Source organism: Crocodylus siamensis, chromosome 15 (assembly GCF_052110815.1).
Source record: "Crocodylus siamensis isolate JL-2025a chromosome 15, ASM5211081v1, whole genome shotgun sequence".
NCBI lineage: Eukaryota > Metazoa > Chordata > Crocodylia > Crocodylidae > Crocodylus > Crocodylus siamensis.
The window spans coordinates 27,274,167-27,297,069 of NC_143409.1; the positions used below are offsets into that span (position 1 = coordinate 27,274,167).

The 22,903-nt window shown below is 43.9% G+C and overlaps 1 protein-coding gene across 3 annotated transcripts in view; it reads left to right on the forward strand.

Annotated features, from left to right (window-relative positions):
• The window catches only part of AQP9 (aquaporin 9), a 49,859-nt gene extending 28,940 nt beyond the window's left edge, over positions 1-20,919 (forward strand). For all 3 annotated transcript variants that reach the window (XM_090028976.1, XM_090028974.1, XM_090028975.1), the window contains 3 exons: positions 8,003-8,121; positions 10,144-10,361; positions 19,714-20,919. In XM_090028976.1, the coding sequence (XP_089885102.1) occupies positions 8,003-8,121; positions 10,144-10,361; positions 19,714-19,876 (500 nt within the window). In that variant the 3' untranslated portion in view covers positions 19,877-20,919. The remainder of the gene's footprint in view (positions 1-8,002; positions 8,122-10,143; positions 10,362-19,713) is intronic.
• Positions 20,920-22,903: the final 1,984 nt, after the last annotated feature.

Genomic DNA, 22,903 nt, shown 5'->3' on the forward strand with positions numbered 1-22,903 from the left:
TGCCACCAACCCTAATGGTTACCATAGGATCTTCTCGGGTTCCAACCCAAAGGGTAGTGGTCTTAGATCCCCGTCCCCTTCATTCTGTGTCCTCACCCTTTTCCTCTGCCCGCATGAGGTGACCTCTTGGTTCACCCTCTCTCTTCTCCTTTAACTTTGGGCATTCCCTCTTCCAGTGTCCTTTCTCCCTGCAGTAAGCACAAATGTCTGCTCCCACTCTTTCTCCTTTCCCTTTCTGCATCCCAGCCTTTCCAGGGTTACCTCCAGTTATAGCAGCTGCCAGTGCTGCCATCTGTCGCTGAGCCTTTTTATCCTCCTTGCGCTCCTGCATATGCTCACGATTCCCATATACCTTATATGCAATTTCCACCAGCTCTGAAATCGGTTTCCCAGCACCTCCCTCAGTTTTCTGTAACTTCTTATGAATATCAGCAGCGGATTGACCAATAAACATAAGATTTACCATGCATTGATTATCTGGGGCTTCTGGATCTAGGTCTGAAAACCTGCGGAACGCCTCATACAGCCTCCCGAGGAAAGCTGAGGGATCCTCTTCTCTTCCCTGTCTCACTTCATACAATTCAGACAGATTAGTAACCCGAGGCACTGCCTTCCCCATTGCTTCCACTATAATCCCCAGATACCGTGCACTCAGCTCTCTTCCTTCTGCAGTATGATTATCCCATCTCGGTTCCTCAACAGGGCAGGTATCACGCAAGGTATGACCAGCAGCTCCCTCCGCTTCTACCCTGGCTGCTGCAATGCGCTCTGCCGTCCCCAACACTAATCTCCTTTCCTCCGGGGTCAGGAGGGTTTGGAGCATCATCTGGACATCAGCCCAAGTGGGTCAATGGGTTTGCCCAATAGATCGAAACAGGTCCCTCATCTTTTCAGGGTCTTCACGAAAAGAGGGGCTCTGATTCTTCCAGTTAAATAAATCTGAAGTACTAAATGGGGTGTAGACAAAAGTTGCATTGCCCCCCTCTCCGATAACCTCTCGCATCGGGCAGTTCAGCACCGGCTGTGATTCTACAGTCTTGCGCAAATAATAGCCCTTATTCCCTGATTCAGATGGGGCACTTGGCTGAGGCTCACGCTCTAAATCATTAGGTATGTTTTGATACGCTGGTGGTGGTTTCCCTGAGGGAGGGAGCGGTGGTGCAGAGGGACTGGATCTCGAGGAGGTGTCTGATTCATCCTCGCTACCTGACAGGATGACCGGAGACCGGGTCCGATACTCAGTCAATTCAGAATTCCCCCCCTCATTAGACTCAGGGAGTACAGGCGGTCCTCCTTGAGTCTTTCCTTTAACAACCATCACATGAGACTTTACTAAGCATCTCTTAATCCAAGGTGGCTGATTTTGAACCACCCACAACCAACAATCAATATAAGGAAATTGATTCCAATATCCGTTCTGCATAACTATTTCATGGATAGCTATCACTTCTTTTACTACAAAGGATCCTTTCGGGGTCCAGTGGACCCCAAATGTTGGCCACTCAAGTTGACAAAACTTAATTAAATCACCCTTTTTCATCTTCACTCCATAATCTGCCTGCTTTCCAAATTTACTGAAGTTCCATAAAATACGTTCTAAAGGCGTATCTGGGCTCTCTACACGGGAGTGACCCGTACCCATATGCCCACAAGAGTGCGCTCAGCGCACACCAAATACCAAAAGGTCCTTACAACAGGCGATTTATAACGAAAACCCAGCCAAAATTTTTCCCGGTAATCGTACACGTCTTTGTTCCTGGACCCAGACCAAATTGGGCAAGGGAATTCGTATACTCACTCAGATACCCAGCGATCTCGATCAGAATGCCGGAGTGTGTGTCTGGCATCCTCAGAGACCAAAAATTTGCACAGGAGCCTTTAACTTCCTGAATATCCTGACTCACGTCTCAAACCCCTGGGCGAGCCCAAAAAGGTGGCTCGGTGCGCACTCCCCGTGGTGGCAGAGACGGTTGTGTCGCTGAATTCTGGGGTAGTCCAAAGAAGCCCCACATTGGGCGCCAGATTTGATGCAAAAAGCAGTTCGTTTCTTTGGAGGCCACCAAAATCACAGACACACACTTATTAGCAGCACAAAAGGTGTATTTGCAAATAGGGTCAGAGCAGAGTCAAAGACTCAGATTACTCCGAACCCTTGAGGAATTTTTGCAGCCTGTATTTATCCTTCTTCCTCCTGGGCACGTGTGCAGAAACAGGAACTCTTACAGCTCACTTCCGTTTCATACAAACATATGTGTGGTTACATCACTACATCCATCGCATGTATATTATAATTAACTACTTAAGTATGCAGGGCGGAGAAGTAAATATGCATCAGCTAATTGCGCATGCTCAGAAAGTTCTTTAGGTCACCAAGAGTTTAAATCCCCACCCCCCTTTCAAGGACACAGTCAGTTGAATTCCAGCTTCTGTAATCTGCATGAGAAAAGCTAGGGGGAGGCTGGGGGAGAGTGTGATTTAGTATAAGAAGAACTGTGGCAAGGCTAGCCAAGGAAAAAAAGTCCTTGGCAGTGTTTTTTGCTTATCAGGTACGAGATACAAACTGTGCATTTCTAACAACACTCCATTTCTAACAATATTATAACAATACTCCATTTCTAACACCAGGACAAGTGTTTGTCTAACCTGTTCTTAGAACATCCTTTGTTCTTCCTAAGGAAAGAGATTCTAATCTCCTAAGCATGTTCCAACTGGTCTGAAACACCAATTCTAATATTATAGAAGCCTAAGTCTCTGTCTGTTTGTAAAACACCTTATTCGTGGTCTGATTAGCTGACAAACAGCCAATCAAAGTGTGAATGAGCATTTGAACAGAAATTGGCAGTGCAGTGGTGCACCAACATGATGGTGGGGACACAGAGTACGGAGGTGGGGTGTGAGGCCAGCTATGCTGGCCTGGCCCCCCGGCCCCCGCCCTGCTCCCTGGAGGCAGGGGCAATGGAGCAGATAGAACCAGGGGGCAAGGCCAGCAGCCCTGGCCTGGCCACCCCCACCCTGCCCTGCTCCCTGCAAATGGCATTGATGGAGTGGAGGGGGGCGAGGCCACTGGAGCCTCGCCCCTCCCCTCTTACTCTTTGCAAGTGATGGCAGCAGCAGAGTGGGGCCAGGGAAGAAGCCGGTCCACCACAGCAGTGAGGGGGAGCAGTGGCCCTGGCCCAATGCAGCCCAATATGGCAGCGGCTGGGGGAAGGGAGGAGCGAGCCTCCTGGCCCAGGCCTACTCCTCCCTTCTCCTCTGTCAGCTCTGAGCCCATTCCTCCCATTCCCCCACTGCCACCAGGTTGGCCAAAGTAGGTCGGCTTCTCCCCACCCTCAGGCCTGGTCCTCCCCTGCATCAGGCCTGGGCCCACTCCTCCCCTCCCCCTGCCACTGCAGCAGGGAGGGGCAAGTGGCAGGGAAGAAGGGAGGGAGGGAGGGGAGTGGGAAGGGGAGGGGGGTTTTACCGGTGGCTGCGTCCTGCTGCAGTGGTGGCCATCACCACCGCCACTACTACCGCTGTAGTCACAGGCCCCAGTGAGAAGCGGCTGCAGCCCCAGCCTCAGCCTGAAGGATGTGGGGAGGGAGGGTTGGGGGGAACAGCTGTGGTCCCGGCCAAGGCCCCGGCCCAAAGCAACGGCGGAGATGCAGGGATCAGCTGCAGCCCCCGCCTCGGCCTGAGGCAGCCGGACTGCTGTTATGAGAATACCACCAATTAGTTCATCAGAAGTACCCGCTATGATGGCAAGTCCCATCTAACTGAACCACCCATGACTTCTTTGAGGTAGTTCTTTGAGACAGAGAATGAAGTGATGCCCCAGGCAGAGTGGTTAAATGTTACATAGTAGAGGCAAAATTAAAATCCTGGAACTTCAGGCATTTGGCTCACCTGCTTGGGCAATCTTTTAATTCATGTAGTGACATGACGGAAGTAAATCTAATGATAACATAAATCTAAAATTTGTTTCCAGTAGTCCTTCCTGGTTAGATGAGTCCTCCAAGATTAATCATTTTAACCATTGCTTCTTCTCTGTTTCTGTAATCATGGTCTCCCCTCACCTGCACTTGACCCCACTAATCCCTTTGGGTCTGAAATTCCAGAATGTTCTGTCTCTCTTTTTTTGTTTCCTGTTCTCTTCTCCATATGAGCTATCTTTGCTCCAGGACTCATCCTTCTCCTGTGCGCCTTGTTCCTTCCCCCCAGTTTTCAGAAATTTGCGTTTCTATTCTGGGTTTTCCCTGGGGAGGCCAGCAGTAGTCACACCAGTGACCAGTACAAAACCATTTCCATGCTCATGAAGCAACACCCACTGCTTCATTCCTGCTGTTGAACTGAATGTTTTGCCTGTTCTCATTTTTACTTGTATTGCCTGCTTTTGCTAGTGTTTGGTGTTGAACAGGTAAAAGGTAAAGAAACATCAAGACTGTGGTAACATACACAAAATACCTTAATTCCTCCCCCCCACACACACACACTCCTCTGGAAGTGTCCCCAAACAAGTTCTAGGGGCTTTTATACACACACTTTTTTATCCTGTGACGCACCTGAGATCAGCTGCTTCAGAGCAGACTTGGTTAATCAGGTATGCTCCACATGCAAGCTGATTCATACCGCACTGCACCGCTTGCAGCTGTATAAGCAGCGAAATGCGCGTCAGTGTGCAGAAAATAGCTGTGCTGCACTTTTGAAGTAAAGCACCGCCAATGCTTTTCAAAGTCCCCGGCACTACGGAGTTTACGTGTGTAAAAATGCCCTAAAGTACTCAAACAGCAGCCTGCAGCTGCCCCCGAATCTGGGTCCAGCTCCTTTAGTCCACGCCAGTGAGATCTCCAGCTCCACAGTGTGCTTAGGCTGGCCATCATAGAGGACATTCCGGTTTTCTGCTACTCTATCCTCTGTCCTATCTTGATACAAAACCCGACACCTTTATGTCCTCTATTTTTCTGTTCAAGAGAAAAGTAGAGGACACAAAGGCATCTGGTTTTGTATCAACAGAGGACAGAAGACAACCCAACTGTCCTCTATGATGGCCACCCTAAGTGTGCTCCTCTGTGTAGGACTGATCAGGTTTCATGTACACACTGCTCTTTCTTTCCCTTACTCCAGCCTCAAACTTCCTCTTTCTTTTTTCCCGTGTCTCCCAGCACCTGGGGGTTTCTGGGAGTTGCAGTCTAAATGAACAGACATTGTAGTTGTGCAGACTGCCCCCGGGGTCCATCTACTGTTATACATGTTACATTCACATTACACTTCCAGCTGCTCCGAGGATGCCAAGGTGGCAAATTCTTCTGAAACAGTTTTTTTTTTGTCCTTGTATTTTTAGCATGTTAAATATTTCCTACTCCCTACTCTGTTCCACAGCATGATTACCTCTGGCAAAAGGAAAATAGAGCACAGGGACTATGCGTATTTAAAGTTCAGTCCAAGTTAGACATAAATATGAGTTCATTCTGGGTAAGAGTCCAAGCCAGAGATGTGTAAGTATGAGTCTTTAGAAGTTAAGTTTTAAGCAGGATTAGCATTTTGCTGCCTACTTTTTTGCATCAAATCACAGATTTTTAAAGTTAAAAGTTACTACTTCGACCTTTGGGCTAGGGACAGACATTCAAAAAGCCTATGCCTGAATTGATTCAGTCTGCAGTTTAGTCTAACCTGTAGAGATTGAACTGATTTGCATGTGAATAGACATTCACTTTTGATTCAGGAAATGCAGTCATATGCCTGCAGTGGCTCAGGCTAGAATCCAGGGGGCACTACAGTAGCCCTCCCTTCTATTCTACAATGCTGAGCTGATGGGGGGTGTGGCCAGGTCCTGGCAGGATGCTATGATTAGGGTGGGGGTTAAACCCCCAGTGTGGCCTGCACAGTTCCTAGCTGAGGTGTGCCTGGAGGGGGAACGGGAAGCAGCCCTTGCCAGGCCTCCCACTCCCTTCCCCCCCACTCACTGCTCAAGGGGTGGAAGTGTTGCCAGCCCCCAGCCCCTGGCTAGCACTCTGAAGCAAAAGGTGGGGGTGGGTGGGAAGGGGGAGGGAGAGGGAGGATTGTTTGTGTGGAGTGCTGTTGATGATACTGAGCTTTTCAGTCTCCCTCTTCCTGCTTCCTCATGCTGTCTGCAGCAAACTGACAGGCATTGCATTAACTGCAAACCAGGTCATTTCTCACACCTCTTTCTGTCCCCTATTGAACACTGACAGTAAGCCAGCAGGGAGCTTATCAGAACACAAAGCTTATTAGCCCTTCAAGAAAACAAAGCCTCTCTCTCATTAGTTCAAGTTCTTTTTAAACATTTTTTTGCGAAGTATTTTTAAGGAAGAATGAAGGGACATGACCAGCTGACCTGTTGATTAGCTCCAAAAAGCCCTTAGCAGACATTGTTCTGTCTGCCTTTGTTCCACTGCAATTGGAGACACATACACATAGACACCTCTCAGCTTTAGCTAGCATGGGGGTGGTGTGACTGTGACTGTGAGATGCCAGCTGGAGCCATGCTGCAGGGGTCCATGCTATGGGAAAGAAGGGGGATCCCCATTTCAGCAGTGAGTAGCAAGAGGGGAGGGGGCAGCGGGAAGCCAGGAAGACGCCGCTGTCTCCTGGCTGCAGTCTCCACTTCCTTCTCAGCCAGCCAGAGCTCTGGCTAGGGAGGAGAGGGATGGGACCAGTCTTGCTCTCTGAAGGAGACAGCCCAGCCCAGGGCTGAAAAGCATGCTGGGATGCTGGGGGACTCTGATTTAACTTAAACCAGGAAAGGGTCTGGGACAGAAATTCCATAAACCAGTTTGACTAATCAGTTAAGTCTGATACTACATTCAATCAGGTTTATTTTAAACCAATTTTGGCCATTTTGAAACTGATTTATGTGCACTGAACTTATGTTCTGCTACAGGTTTAAACCAGTTACCGATCACTTAAACCAGTTTATGTGTAACTTCTGTCCCTAGCCATAATGAATCCCTAACTCCTTGCAGTCCTCCTAATCCTGACTGCCTACCCCTACGATTCCACCCTTTGATGCTGGGTGAAAATAAAGTTTACCCACTTGAAACGATATTGCCTCTTCAGTGAAGCTTTTCAGAATGGGGCAGTGATTCCAATTGCTTGTCCTGAGATTCCTGCATGAGCCTGGTTTTCATGTAGCAGGTGCTCAGCATATTGTGGTAATCTGGCCCCTGAGGGGTATCACAAATTTAAGCATCTAAAAGACTGCTACTCAATAGAGAACAATACTAGATGCCAAGATCTTATGTGCTGATAAAGTAATGAGAGGGAATTTAACTGAATCTACTGTCACAGGCTGGACAAGTAGGAAAGAGGAAATGCTTTTTTTTCTTTTTTCTTTTTAAAAGAGAGGCTATGATTTTGGAAAGCAATGAAACTTTGAAAAGAATTTATAAAATTAAATTAGAGAAGTTGAGGGTAATAAGTTAAAAATGCAGGAACCTGCTCAAGGCTACTTTGGCCTCTCCAACAAGCTGAGCTCTTTAGTGAGAGAATGGCTATTCTGGAGAAACAGCAGATATTCAGGTATCAGAAGAAATCTTTGTGTAAGTGTTTTACTTGAACTGATTGCCAGAGCAGGGAATTCAAATCCTTTTAAGACAGCAGATAGTTCAGGAGAGTTCCTTTACTGCGTTGCACAACAGTGGCATTAATTCCTGGCAGCTGGCATTTGGAATGGCATTACAATGGTAAAATGAGAATGCTACTGAAAGACATTGTGCTGGGCCTGGAACAATACACATGTGTTCAGAATCAGTTATAAAGAAAGAAGGAAAACATAAGCCCCAATTTGAAAGCTGGAATATATGAAACAGGACACGTACGACAGCACCTTAATACTACAGGAAATAGATATGACGCATCTCTTAACAACCATCAATTATACTCCTCAAATAAAACACAGTCCAATAGCTTTCTAATGACAACACGTGCGATTCATAAAATATGCTCTTGTACTAACACATGTAACATTTGTAAGTAATATAATTGGCAATGGCTATGTTTTCTGTAGATGCACTTATGCAGTACAGTGATGGAGAGCTTGCAGTCACAGGACCCAATGCAACTGCACATATTTTTGCAACATATCCAGCTCCACATCTGTCACTGATAAATGGATTTGTTGAGCAAGTAAGTACATTTGGCATCTTGACTACAGAAACAAAATATACAGAAAAAACATGAACTCACCAATAGAAAACTATTAGTGTGCATCTTTTGGTCATATATTAATATATATTATAGTAATGAAAACACAAGGGTATTTTTAGAAGTTATATTTAATTCAGATGTGTAATTTTTAAGCATTTTGCTTGCATTTTCAGCAACAACTGTTATTATAACTGCTGTTCTTATTGCTATACTTGTTAGAAGTCTCTAATACTGTGGTACTACATGTTAAAGATACTCAGCTGGTGCAGATCTCTATTACTCTTATCTGCTGTTTATCTCTAAAATGTTACCTATTCTCCCCAGGCCTGTTGAGACATAAACAGAACATGATTAAGTAATTAAATTAAACATTATAGGCATATCTACACCTGCCCCTGACTGCGCAATAATAACATTTAGTACTTGCTAAAGCAAGTCCCGGTGGCACGGTTATTTTTAGATGCTATGTTGCCATAGCAATTATTTACAGCAAAATAGCTCATTGGTACTGTGCAGTAGCATCGGCGTCATGGCTTGTGCCCTCCGATGCTACTTTGCTGTAGTGCTGAGCTATGTTGCTGTTGCTCATCACTATGGCAAGCTAGTGTCTCATGTAGACACACCCACTGTGAAGCACAGAATTTTTTTATGAAGGATGTCAAGTTTTTGATATTTAGGTTCCTACGGAAGTGGAATAAAACTAAAATTCTGTGAGAAAACATCCTAAATTTTGTTTGGGGTTGATAGAAATGTTTGTGTTGTTTCTACACTATCATTTACAATATTAAGAAAAATCTAAAATTCAAAAATTATGAAACAAAAATTCATGTCAAAAAGAAAAATCTAAATGTTTAATTCAAAATATGTCAAAACAGAATGTGGTAAAGACTCTCCCTTTTTCCTCCTGCGCTCCCCCCCCACTTTCCATTTTTTCTCCAAAAGGAAATACTAGCAAAGTTGACACTATTTCACAAAGTATTTTGATGTTGATAGAACTACACTTTCAAACAGCAAAGGCTTCTGTTAAAGTTTTTCTGACCCGCTCTTACAGACTGCATCACGGGGCACATGCCTATTAGGGTCAAACTGAGGTTGCTCCAGGAATCTTAAGTCTGGCATTTCCTAACTTCTATACTTTAGCATTCCTTTTAGTTTGTGGACATTATCCCAAGACAAAAATGTTCATATTTATCCGTTATTCACATTTATGCATATATTTATTCACATTTATATATTAAATGTTCAAATTTAGCAAAACAGGCCACCCCTGTAAAAGATATCTTTAGATGTCTGTGTCCATAGTTCAGGTTGAACCACCTTAAAACAATCTCACTAAGAAAACACCATACCAAAATTGTTAAATTGGTACAAAAGTGGTGCATAGTCTAAACCTCAGACATCTACTGGAGAAGATTTGGACTCTTCCTTTCTCCCTGCCCCAGAATACTGAGGCTGCAGTCAATGAGTTACTCCACTATAACATTTCTAATATTAATCTTTTTCTTTCTGTTCAGTTAGAACTTCCACTACTGTGATGCCTACACATCCAAACCTTCAAATTGTGGCCCCTTTCTGGTAATGCAGGGGTCAGTAGCTTATGGCCTTCAGGCCAGATCTGGCCAACCAGGCAATTTCATCCAGCCTGGGATATTGGCAGCAATTCTGCAGCAGAGTCACAGGCACCGTGGTCCATTTTGGTGGTTTGGGGGCGGGGGGGAGGGGCAGGAAGGGAGATGGGGGAACAACAGTGGCAAGAGAAGCAGCAATAGCAGCTGGGTCACACAAGCAATGTTCTGCTTTCAGATGGTGCTGTGTTATTTCAGCTGCTGCTCCTAAAAGGTTGCTGCCCCCTATATTACATGAGCTGAATCTGAACACTAAATCCAAAAAATACTCCAAACTTTGGGGAAAATCCAATCTGTCCTATTAGACCCCTTGGACATTTTTTAAATTATCATTGCAAATCTGGCTAGTAATAAATATTGTCTTTCCATTGGGCAGGTGATGTCAACAGCTTTTCTTCTTTTGGGCGTATTTGCCATTTTCGACGCCAAAAACATAGGAGTACCCAAGGGCTTGGAACCAATTGCAGTTGGACTTCTTATCTTGGCACTTACTTGCTCCTTGGCAATGAACAGTGGCTGTGCCATGAACCCAGCCAGGGACCTAGGCCCAAGGCTCTTCACATTAATAGCAGGATGGGGAATAGAAGTATTTACGTAAGTAACTGTGCTTGAGTGGCACGTGCATATTCTTGCCTAGATTTGTTCTGCTGATTGAGCTGGGTCATTCAGTATTTGTTGTACTTCACATATGTAGTCCCAAAGTCAATAGGAATGACTCCTACACTTAAAGATTGAAGTGTGCTGAGGTAGCACATTGAGTCCCGGCACTAAAGAGGATTTTCCGCAATGAAAATTTGAATTTTCTCAAGTCACTCAGTTTTAAGCAGACCCTCCCAAACTATGGTTCCAGATATCTCTGAACATATCATAAAGAAATTGCTTTCTTCTGTCACAGAAACTTTCAGAAACCACCACAATTGCTGTAAAGTTACCAGTTAGTGGAGTAATGGATGCTTCAAAAGCCAGAGACACATCATACTGTCTTAGATATATATGTCTATATTTGAGTCTAATTCTGGTCATGCAGAAATATGGCAAACTGAGCTTCACTGGCGCAGTACTGATACTTCCTTTGCTCAATGCAAGCTAAGTGCACAACTAGACCTAGGCACACAGCAAAGGCAGACATTTTATGCATATCTAGTTCCAGGAGCCACTTCGTAAACACACAGAATGTAGACAGAGTCATATGTTGTCTTCAAACCAGTTTTTAGGAGGAAGATCCTCTGGTTGACTGGAGCAGGAAATGTTTGTAAGGGGCATCTTAGAATTATAGGGAAAAAGTAAGGGTGTTGGAAAGGACCTCAAGAAGTCATCTAGTCCAGCCCCCTTTTCAGGCTAGGATCAGGCAGACTTATCTACGCCATCCCATCCAATCTAAATTTCCCTTGCTGCAATTGAAGAGCATTGCTCCCTGTCCCCTTCAGCCACAGATTAGTCTATCACCATTCTCTTTACAACTGCCCCTCCGGTATTTCAAGACTGTTATCAAATCCCACCTCAACCCTCTTTTCCATAGGAAATAATTCTAGTTCTTTCAGCCTTCAATTCTCCCCCTCCTCCCCTCCAATCACTTGTTACTCTGTTGGACTCTAAATTGTCCAAATCCTGCCTAAAGTGCAGGAACCAAAACGGAATGTCACTTCAATTGATTTGCAAGCAATACTCCTGTATTGCTGAGTATGCTATTGGTTCTTTTGCGACAAGAGCATGCTGTTAGCTTATGGTACTGTGACCTTCAGATCCTTGTCTGAAGAATGGCAGCTTTGTCAGTCTTCCCTAGTCTGTAACTGTGCATGTGACAGTATGCACAAACAAAGCAAACTTTGGATTATAAATAGGCCATTTTGCTGGAAAGGTTTGGGAGTCTTTCTGGCCTATGTAAAATCAGAAATTTCCTATAAACAGATTATAAAAAGAATATCAGCTACCTATTTGGGATCTTTTTATTTTTTAGTTTGTGATTTATGACCAGGTTGGAAGTAAATCAACACCATAGGCTATGTTCACATGAGCAGGGGTGTGTGTCTGAAGCAGCACAAATAGGAGCAGTACACATTTGTGCGGCTACTTTGTGCCATAGTGCATGCCCCTGCCCTTGTGCATGCACCTCCATGTGCTGCAGGAAGAGCTGGCTAGGGCACAGGGACTAGTGAGGGACTAGCTGGCAGGCAGTCCCTGCTCTGAGGCACTCTGTGCTCCACCCAGCCAGTGGGCAGCACATGGAGATGGGGAAGCAGGCAGCCCAAGGCTGCCTGCTCCCACCTCTGCATGCTGCAGACCTCCTGCACTGAGGCACCTGTGTGCCACCCAGCCAGTCTCTGCCTCAAGACAGGGGCTCCACGTGCCTCAGTATGGGGGATCTGCAATACAGCCTCTGCGCTAAGGGAGATGGGAGCAGCTAGCCCAGGGTTGCCTGCTTCCCTATCTCAAGGCACACTGAGCCTCAGCCAGCAGAGAGATGTTGGCTGGGGTACAGGATGCCTTAGACAGGAGCTCCACCGTGCTGCCTGCTCCTCTGTCTCTGTGTTTATCCCAGTGCATGCCACTTTGGCATGCTTTGTGCCACATTTTTTTTCAGGGCTTTGTTGGTTTTTTTGCTGCCAGGAAATCCTGGTAGTAAATTTTGTCCTGGTGCTGCAAATTAGCAGTGCCATGCTCAGTTAACTTGCAACACATACAGTTTGTGGTGCTGCAAAGAGGTTTACAGCACCACAAACCACATGTGCCTGCATGTCTGGTTCCAGCCATAAAAACAACATTTAATATAGGGAACATTACATTGTTGCAATAATCTTACTACCAGGGACAGGGGTGGTGGGGGGGCGGGGGTACATTGAGAATTTTTGGACAGATATAAATTATGCAGGAAATCATCCTCTCGGTCCTCATATACACTACAATTATAAATAAGTCTAGAGAGTTGCTACATGACTGTTACAACATGATTGTTCTCTTACCCATTTACTACATAGTTACAAATCCAAATGCAGATGTTAACTGTGTTATACAGCTGGCCTAAAGCCTTGGATACATCACTGAAGAACTAAGAAATATGTGATTTTTAGTGTAACCAATTGGCAGACAAGGTTCTTTGGGTAAATCTGATATATTTTATTAGACCAACTCAAATAGTTGGAAAAATTCTTCTTAGCAAGCTTTCAGATTTAAATACCCTTCATCAGGCTGAGGAAGCATCTGTGGTTGGTACGTGCTCTTCCTGGATGGAATGAATAGTAAAGCAGCCAGAGGCTGGTAAGTAGGCAAGAAAGGCAGCCAGTGAAGATGTAAACTGAGGAGTCAGTGGGTGAGAGACAGGTTGAGGGGGGAGTGGAGGTGGGGGGGTGATAAATGTAGCAGGTAAATACTGGAAAGGTACCTGGGGAGTCAGATGTCAGGCAGGTTACAATGTATCATAAATCCAACATCTATATCTAGTCCATGATTTTTTGAATCCAGGAGGCTGAAGTGACCAATTACTTGATGAAGTGTAACCAGTTAGTGTACAGCTTGTTGCCTTAATTCTTTTTTCCCAGGTATACTCCACACTATAGGCTATATTTACTAGCCAGACATAAGAACTGTAGCACTCAACAGCATCAGTAGCTAAACTATAGGTGCTCTGCTCTGCACCACGGTAGAATTCACAGCCCTGAGTAAGGTGCCCAGGCTCCCCAGTACAATGCACGAGGGACTTAGGCACATAAAGACTGGAATTCACAGAAACCAGTAGCTGAGTGGAGGGGGCACTTGAAGTCACCAGTAAGAAATGCTGAGGGGATTGGAGCAGGGACAGGATTGTAGGCCTCCCAGGTGAGTGACTAATTGTCTAGTTGGTCACTAAATCATTCTTATTCCAATCCAATTGATATATAATTGTATTTTTCACAAAGTGAAACAGCTCAGACAGACTTGCTGCCTATAGGGACCTGTCAGGGTCTAGTGGCAGTAAAGTTCTTGTGAATAAAAAGAGATCCTAGCAAGTTTTTTTAGCCCCCACTAGATTTGTCTGTTAGTGTCAAGGACCCCTGTTAAAAGTGCGTGCTCAAGCCATCCAGAATGCCACACAAGAGGAGAGTGGGGGGTTTCCACTGTGCATTTTCGATACAGATGGTTCCAGGAGTTACATGTAGTGTCCATCCTGACTTGTGCGATAAGTGTGCGGTGTCACCAAGTCAAACCGTCTCAGTCATCATTAAACATTTTCAGGGTTTGGCCTCCTAACAAAAGGAAACAGAGGTCCTAACAAGTAGGTTAAACAAGCAGAAACAAGGTTTCTGGTAACAGTTCTAGTTACAGTGAGAAAGAAGAGCCAGAGGCCATGTCTACATGAGACACTGACTGGGCAGTAGCACCTTACTGCTGTGCAATAGCACTGTGTGGCTCAGAGTATGACGCAACACTACTGCACAATAGTAATGAGCTACTGAGTAGTCGGCATCACCTAAAAGCCATTTGGTGATGCCACTGCACAGTAACTCAGTAACTTGCATGCAAGTACTAAATGACTGTGCAGTAACAACTGTGCAGTCAGTGACTCATGTGGATGCAGCCAGAGATTCAGATACAAGCAGAAAAATTTATAGCTGATTAACAGCCTGGCAATCAGGCAAACATAAAAGGCATCCATCAGGATGGTGCTAAAGATTAATATTTTATTCCAAGACCTGAAAGTAAATAAAAGAAATTAAGCGTTTTCACCCCTGCTTACAATGCATTCTTTTATGATGAGTACCCATAGTAAATGCTGACTAGCTAGACCAGTATTTGTTGGGTTTTTTAGCTGACATTAGTGTTTACTTAGAAGTCAACAGAAAGTTCTGCACAAACTGATGCTCTTCCTTCATAGATTATATCTGTAGCTTTATCTCCCATGAAACTACTTCTGAATTTATTTAATGTACATTGGGGTATTAGAGCTATAATGTGTACTCAGAGTGACATCTGGTGGTTAGTTGCAACAGATCCAGCCATACCAGATCCTCACTGGAGCTTTATCCATTATCATTTTTTCCTGTTTGAAGACTATTGGTACTGGCTGAGTATTTATCTTCTCTGCTGTTAACATGTCTACTTTTGATGATGCTTTTACCAAACAGCTCTGACTAAAGATAACTTCCATTTTGGGGAAAGCCAAAAAACTAAAATAAGTTCTTGTCCACAAAGAAATCTTTGTATCAGCTTTGTTAGTTTAAAACACTTAAAATATTTTTATTTCATATTTAAAATGTGAAGCAACATCTTTTGAATTTAAACCATTAAAACTAGCCAGTTTATACCATTAAAACCTAAAAATTGTTAGGAACAGCCCAACTTCACTCTACACCAGGGCAGCAAAGTATGGCCCGGAAGCCAGATTTGGCCTGCCAAGCCATTCTATCTAGCCTACGGGGCACCTAAAATATGTAGAAAATGAATATTTATCTGCTCCTGGCTGCCTGTCAAAGATGACAGGAGCTGGGGGCAGTAGGACCCAGGGCAAGCCAGCAGCAGGACTAAGCAACCCACCAGCAAGGCCTGCCTGGCCCTTCCCCGCCCCACTCCAGTCTCCCCACCCCCACTTGGAAACCTCTGCCTGCCAGAGCCCTCCGACCTGGAACCATGGGGCTATTCCTGCTTCCCTGTGCCAGAGAGAGGAAACTCAGATAAAGGGGGGGGGAGGGGAGGACCACAGGTGATCACCCCAATCTTCAGGGCTGGGCCAGTTCCTGCTGAGTCCTGCGGTCATAGCCATGCAGCTAGGAGTCATGTGGTGCCAGAGAATGGCAGCAGCAGCAGGTGGGGGGCAAGTGGAAATGAGTGGACATGTAGGAGCACAGTGACAGCTGGGCAGGAACATGGGGACTATGCCAGTGTCAGTGGGGCAGCAGGAGCACAGGGGCCAGGCTGGCAGGGGTCTACGGAGCCAGGCTAGACTGCATCAGCAGGGAGAGGGGTTCCACGGTAACTTGCACCTGGTAGCAAGGTTCTTCTTTGCTGGAAAAAAAAAATTTGAAGTTGATTCTGGATCAATGCTATGTCAGCTTTGATAGCACAGACTTGGAATAATCTGGATATGCATTCCAGTGCAATTCTACTACTTTTCAGAAAGTAAAAAAAAGAAAACAAAGTCTAAATTAATACTTTCTGTAAATCAGAGTGGGAAGGAATACTAGTGACCCAGCAATGTGAGCGCGTACACACATTCAAGACACTACAGTTTGAAATGGTTCTGTCATAGTTTCAAAGCCTACATAAGGTGATAATATCTGAAAGAAACTGGAGGCTGAGTATATCAATAGGAAGAGAAAAAGCATTTACAAAGAGTAAAATTTGATGAGAAACCCTAAAAGGGGGATGGAGGGGAAGGTGTGGCACCTGGAACTACTTTGCTCTCCTTTTTTAATGAACTAGTTCTCAAAGCTGAGAGTATCGCTGTAGAGTATAGCATACAGTAGCTAACTGGCACCAATAAGTGTAATATTCTCTGTGTTTAAACATGGACCTCCATAGGCATTTTAAACACCTTCACAGGATTTTGCTTAATATTTTTTGTCCCAATTAGTGCTACCCCAGTTTTTCTGCTTAACCACCCCCATACCTTACCCTGTGCATCCATTGCAGAGAGGTGATTTTACAGCACGTTAGGATTTGGTCTAAAGTCAGATTATCTTTTACATGCAGCAATTAAGCAATTAATGCATATTAGTTATAGCACCCTAATTCCCTACACAAGCTCTTAGGGAGAAATAAAGCTGGGGACTTTATTATCTTGTGCCATTTGACCATTGTCCCCAAAAGACTAAATACATTGGCTCTAATACCTATAATGCACCCTCCTTGTAACAGGGACAAAAGTAAACAAAAATGAGAAACCATTTTTCTCAGTCCTGTATCCAATGTACATTCCCTTCCATGGAGGGAATCTGTGATAAGGGGCTACAGGTGGTTTCCTTTGCTTTTATTCTTCTGCTCTGGAAACTTGAGTTATATGGATAAAATCAAGCAGGATGTGGCCAGTAAGTAATATAATATCAGAAAAAACACTTAATTATGCCAAAACATTGGATGATTTCCTACTGATTTGGCAGAAGTGCTAGGTGTTGGGCAATAAGAAAACTGAGTGCGCCTCAGTACAGCTCAGGCCTGTCACAAAGGCTAGGGACAGAAGTTACACATAAACCAGTTTAAGTGATCAGAAACTGGTTTAAACCATAACATAACAGAAGTTCAGTGTACACAAACCAATTTCAAAATGCCTGAAACTGGTTTAAGATAAACCTGGTTAAATGCAGTATCAGACTTAACTGATTTAGGTCAACCCAGCTTATGAAACTTCTGTCCAAGGCCCCTTCCTGGTTCAAATTAAATCAGAGTCCCCCCAGCATCCAAGCATGCTTTGCAGCCCTGGGCTGGGCTGTGCTGTCTGCTCCAGAGAGCAGGGCTGGCCCTGACCCTCTGCTCCCTAGCTGGAGCAGTAAGGGCTGGCTCACTAGCCTCACTGGCTGACCCACTGCCCCCCGCCCCCCCCAGGCAAACCCCAGCTGGGGTCTGGGGCCAGGGAGGGGGGTTAAACTCCCTTTCCCCTGAGTACAGCGCTGCCCTGCCCTGCTAAGCTTACAGCTGGCTATAACTGTGGACTCCAAATCCCAGAGGCACCTGGAAGCAGGAAGTGATGAGTAACCCTGCAGAGTCTTGCTGTTGTGATTGTGGACTGCAAATCCCAGTGACTTCAGGGGCAGCAGGAAGAGAAAATGAACACATAGCTGAGCTGTGTTTAATGCTAACTTCAGAGAAAGAACTATTCTTGTTCAAACTTTTATGAATTCAGTACCACTACCTTTCCTCCCCACCCCCACACCCTCCTCAGCCTGGCAGGTGCCTCCCTGCCCCCAGGCAGAGCCTCCAGCTAGCTCTGGCCAAACCGCTTCTGTTTGAGCAGGGAGTGGAGTGGAAAGCCTTGGAGGGCTTCTCTCTTTCCTTCCCTTTGACAGTGGCTGACAGGCATGCTCTAGTGCCCCTAGCTTCTGGCTTGAGCCACTGCAGGCATGTGGCTGCATTCCCTGCATCAAAAGTGAATGTCTGTTCTTTTGCTTATTGGTTCAATCTCTGCAGCTTAAACTAACCTGCAGAGACTGGATCAATTCAGCCTTGGGCTTTTTGACTGTCTGTACTTAGCCAAAGAGTACTTGCCTCTATTTCAGAAGGTCACAGCAAGCTGTTCTGCAGAAACGTCTTGATCTCAGTTTAGCTTTGGTATCAGCCTTGCTGGAAGCGTCTCACTAACCCTCCTAGCAAGAGGGAGAATGCTAAGCTTCCAGATAACTACTGAAATGAGGGCCAGTGGTATACAAAAGATAAATATAGGATTCACAATGACCCTATCTTCACAGATATAAATAAATCCACCTTCACCTCCCCTCCCCACCACACACTTGCATATGCAGATCAACAAAATACAGGCTGGCAGTGGCACAGAACTTGTCACAGCAAACTAGAGTCCCAGATGCTCAGAGCTGAGCAATCAACAGTCCTGCAAACTCAGGATGAAAATGTCAAGGACTTAACTCTCCAAAGGAAAAACTCCAAACTGCAGCATAAAGATTGAGGCATCTTTGAATTTAAAAAACTTAATAATAATATCATAAATTAGGCATTGCCAAACTTGCAATATTCTGTATTTGTGCCATGGCAAAACATTAACTTCCACATAAATGTTTATGGCTGAGGACTAAGTGATTATTCATATAGAGCCATTGCTCTGTAATAATCCCCTAGCTGCTCTCTGTGATGTTTCCTTCTCAAATGAGTTTGCCCTTTCGGAATTGGGAAAAAAATTACATTCTCTCTCCATCTCCAATATATGTGAAACTGAGGTGGGTGGTTTTTGCTCAAGAATCACATCTTCAATTAATATATCATGTTGGAGTCCAAACACCTTTATGCACTAGCATATTGAACATATTGCCAAAACTCTGAAACTAGTGCAATGTAGCTGTCAATGATTGTAGAAGTTTTAGACATGGAGAACAAATTGCTTGCATCTCTGGCCCATGCATATTATTACTGCTGTTGATTGTTTTTATATTTTTTGGCAATGCAGTGGTGTCTTTAGAGCCCCTCCCCTCCAAACAAACATCTATACACTTCAAGTGAACGCCTGGCCTGGTGTCAGTTACAGAAATGTCCTTGGACCTCCTTGGAGCCAGTATTTCACCCTTGGGTCTACCAAGCTTGCTAACAGGATACTAAATTTTAGGAAAGAGCCAGCATTAGCCTATGAAACTATGTTGTCTTTTAACTACTAGTGAAAGAACGCCACAGTAAATTACACAATAAATTACTTTATGAAACTTGAGTCTTGACCATTGTAGTCAAATAAGTATGTTTCTAGGCAAACACATTTTATTACACTCAGGGAAAATTATTTAAAGTTTAGTGTAATACTTCCTCAAGTAAAAAATTATTTATATAGGATCTATACCTACATATATTCAGATATAGGCGCCGATGCTACAAAGTCATATTCACATGGGTAGGCCAGTTGTTTGGACATAACTCTACATTTATCACAACTGAACATACATAAATGGCCAGTTGGCAACATCATGTTATGCTGCAATGCAATGCATATCACACTGAATTTCAGTACAGATTAACAATACTCAGCTTTTCTAGAAAAGGAATCATTTTCCAATCTCCTACAGGAAAATAGCTAGGGTGACCTTTTCTAAGAAAACTGTGGACATAGTTTGGATAGGAACTATAAGAAGCATGACCAAAAAACATTAGGCATTAGTAAACTTTTATCACGGTGAGATATGGTATAAATACCCCATGGCGGTAAGCACTCTACCTAAAGTAATACTACAACAGAGTCAATATTAACATATGGTATTTGTTACTCAGCTACTGAAAAGTTGACAGCATTGGATATAAAAAAATAATTCTTGTTTGTTTCTTACAGGGCTGGAAATAACTGGTGGTGGGTTCCTATAGTTGCACCTATGATGGGAGGAGTAATTGGAGCCCTTATCTATGTTCTTTTTATTGAAATCCACCATTCGGATACTCAGCCAAAACAAGACACTGACATGTATACTAAATATGAACTTACCACTGCGGGGTAATTACAATCAACATTTTTTAAAATAACAGAATGACTATTCCAGTCATTCTGCAAAAAAGTTGTGGGCATGAATCTTAAAGTACATATTTCATAAACTACAAGTGACCTCTACAGAAAAAAAAATCCAAAAAAGATTTCTTTCAATGAAACAGCAGAACTATTACTTGAAAACCTGGAAATTAAATGATTAGTTTCAGGGTAAAGATTGCCACTTTTTTCCTGTTGTTTTCAGGGCAAGCATTTTCTTAGATTAAACTATAATGGGATAATACTGTGACCTGCTAATTTCATCCAGACAAGATAAATTATGTTACCTAATTAACCAGCAATGACTGAGGCAGTCACAAAACTGCATACCTGGTCAGTTAATAGACCAAGTGCTGCACTGCCATGTAAAAAGAATGCTCCAGTGATTATAAAGCTGTTATAAAATATGTCATTTGCAAGAATGAAAAAACAATATCAGAATTGCCTATAAATTAACTGAAGTGGTTTGCATCTAATTTTATAGCTAATCATTAACTAGACAGCTCTGAAACAAGTTATCCATGGCAAGGCTTGATTGTGCAGAAAAGGTTGAGAAGTGGTTAAAAAGATCCCTGGTGAAAAGTTTGGATTAAAAGAAAACATTAAGATTATTTTTGCTAAAGTTTCTTCACAGCACTAGTGCTCAGACATGATTTTTAAACTAGCCACCACTTTAATTGTTTAATGAAATCTGAAAGATCCAGACTCCTCGTGCTGTGCTTCCTGGGCAAAATCCACCCCAGGGCAGAGGGGGCAACAGCATAAGTTTGTGCCATAAAGAAGCTAGAAGAAAGTCAGATTCACAAAGGAACTCCAAGGCGTGGGCATTCTGGTGGTTAGATATGTTCCACGGTGTTCAGATAATGTAAGTCAGTATTATCACATGGTTCCATTGGAAAAAATCTAGTTGATTTCTCTTTTATCAATCTAAGTTGAACATGTGAAAGTTACCCAATGCTCTCTCTAATTTATATCTGGGTGGTAGTGGTGACCACAAATAAAGAGATTTCATATTCAGTGGTGTTTTAAATCTGTTTTTGTGGCAGGAACTCTTGGTCATCAAGCTCCATTCACACTACTAAACATTAGTTTTTGTCCTTGAAATCTACAGTGTTTTGTCCAGACTCTCTACCTGGGAGGGTAGAATGCTTTCTTTTGATCAGAGGTGGGAATACAGTTGCAGGGACAATGCGTAGGGGGTGCACGTGCACCTCCTGAGCATGGCGGGTGCACCCCCTGCAAAAAAGTCGCCTGCAGGTAGGCGCTGCTCACCGCCCAACCGCCACATAGTGTTTTTGGGGGAGAGATTTAAAGGGAGGGTTCCCCCAGGTGCAGGAGCTGGGGTGGGCAGGTAGGGCAGCCATTGCTGGGCTGGGAAAAGGGTAGGGTTTGGGCCTGGCCTGGCTGAACCTGAAACTGAAGCAAATACTAGCCGCTTCGCACAGGCCTAATCACCATGCAAAAGATAGGGCTTTCATCAAATGTGTTTATAAAGTTCTAACAACAAGAACAACTTGTTCTTACAGCCAATCTGTGGCAGCCTCCATGTGAGCATCTAAAGTAGTTTAGAAGCACATATTTACTGAACTGCTGGACCCCACCCTACCCATGCAGGTAAAGTAAGGCACCACATGATTAAATAGCTTGTCCAACCTGGCATAAGGCCTGATCCTACTGTTGGGTGTCCTTAACTTCCACTGAAATCAATGCCTTTCAAGAAGGAAGCGAAACTACACACACATCAGTGCACTGGAGTAATAGGCTTTACTCTAAATGGATGCTGCAGCCAAGTTTGCTGTGCCTGGAGTTTGCACGAGAAGGCTACAGGTGATATCATGCTTCCCATATCATATTTTATTATTCCATAGCTTTTAAGAGAAAACAAACTGGATAAGCAGAAAGCAGGGGTCAGTAATGTGCGACTGGGACAGCTCGCACAGCGTATGGACAACTACTCCACACCTGTGTCTCTGCATCATTGGCTATAGCATACAAAGTTCCTCTGCTGAATTTTGCATATAGCCTCCAGACTTACTACAGGTCAGCTCATAAGCCAAAGTGCATTGCCTATTTAGGCTTGTCCTAAGCACTGTGTCTTTGTGGAAATTCCTTCCCTCTGTTTAAAATTAGCATTGTAAAAGTTCACCAGTAGAAACATACAGCATGGAAACCTGTCTAAAATTTACTCTCATCTGGTCTTTGACAAGCTTGTATCTCCTAAGGACCTATTCACTCCAATTAATTATGTAATATATTTGTAAATTCTAACTGTAAATTAACTAGATGCATGTCAAAAGTTCCCCTTGACGTCAAAGTGCCAGGATGTCATCCAGAGAGGAAGTGGCTAGGAGTTTTGGGAAGGATCTCATGCACCCTTCATGCATAACAATAAGACTTGCTTCCTGCTACAGGTGGACACTCAACTATCTTAACAATGGAGCCAGAACTAATATAATGGAACAAGTGAAGTCTCTCACAGCTCAAGCCTTGACTGACATCCAGTTCTGTTTGTGCAAAACAAAGCATGTTTTTAATTTACTTAAATTATGAAATTATCTAATGTCAATTGATAGTCAGTGGGCACATTGTTACTGAATTACTATAATAGAGTCTGGAACAAATGAAAGCTTTTCCATTTTGTGAGATTTTACAGTAAATAAGTTGATATTAAGCAGACTCAAATGTTCTAATTTGGGCCTAAAATTAAACCCTGGAGAAAAATCGTTTTGAGAATATTATTTGATTTTCAGTTTATTTGTGAACAAGTGACATAATGGCTGAGAGCCAATTTAAACACTACTAATTTAAAGCCCAGTCTGCTAGCAGTTTTGGACTAATTAATTCCTACTGAATGTGTCTACACATGCTATTAATTTGCAGTAGACTTACTGCACAGTAAAATACTGCACAGAAGCTGCTCCAGGGGGTGGGTGAGGGCTGGGTTCCCAGGTCCCTCTTACCTTCTGGAGCTGCCAGCTCCATGCAGGGAGCTGGGAAGCAG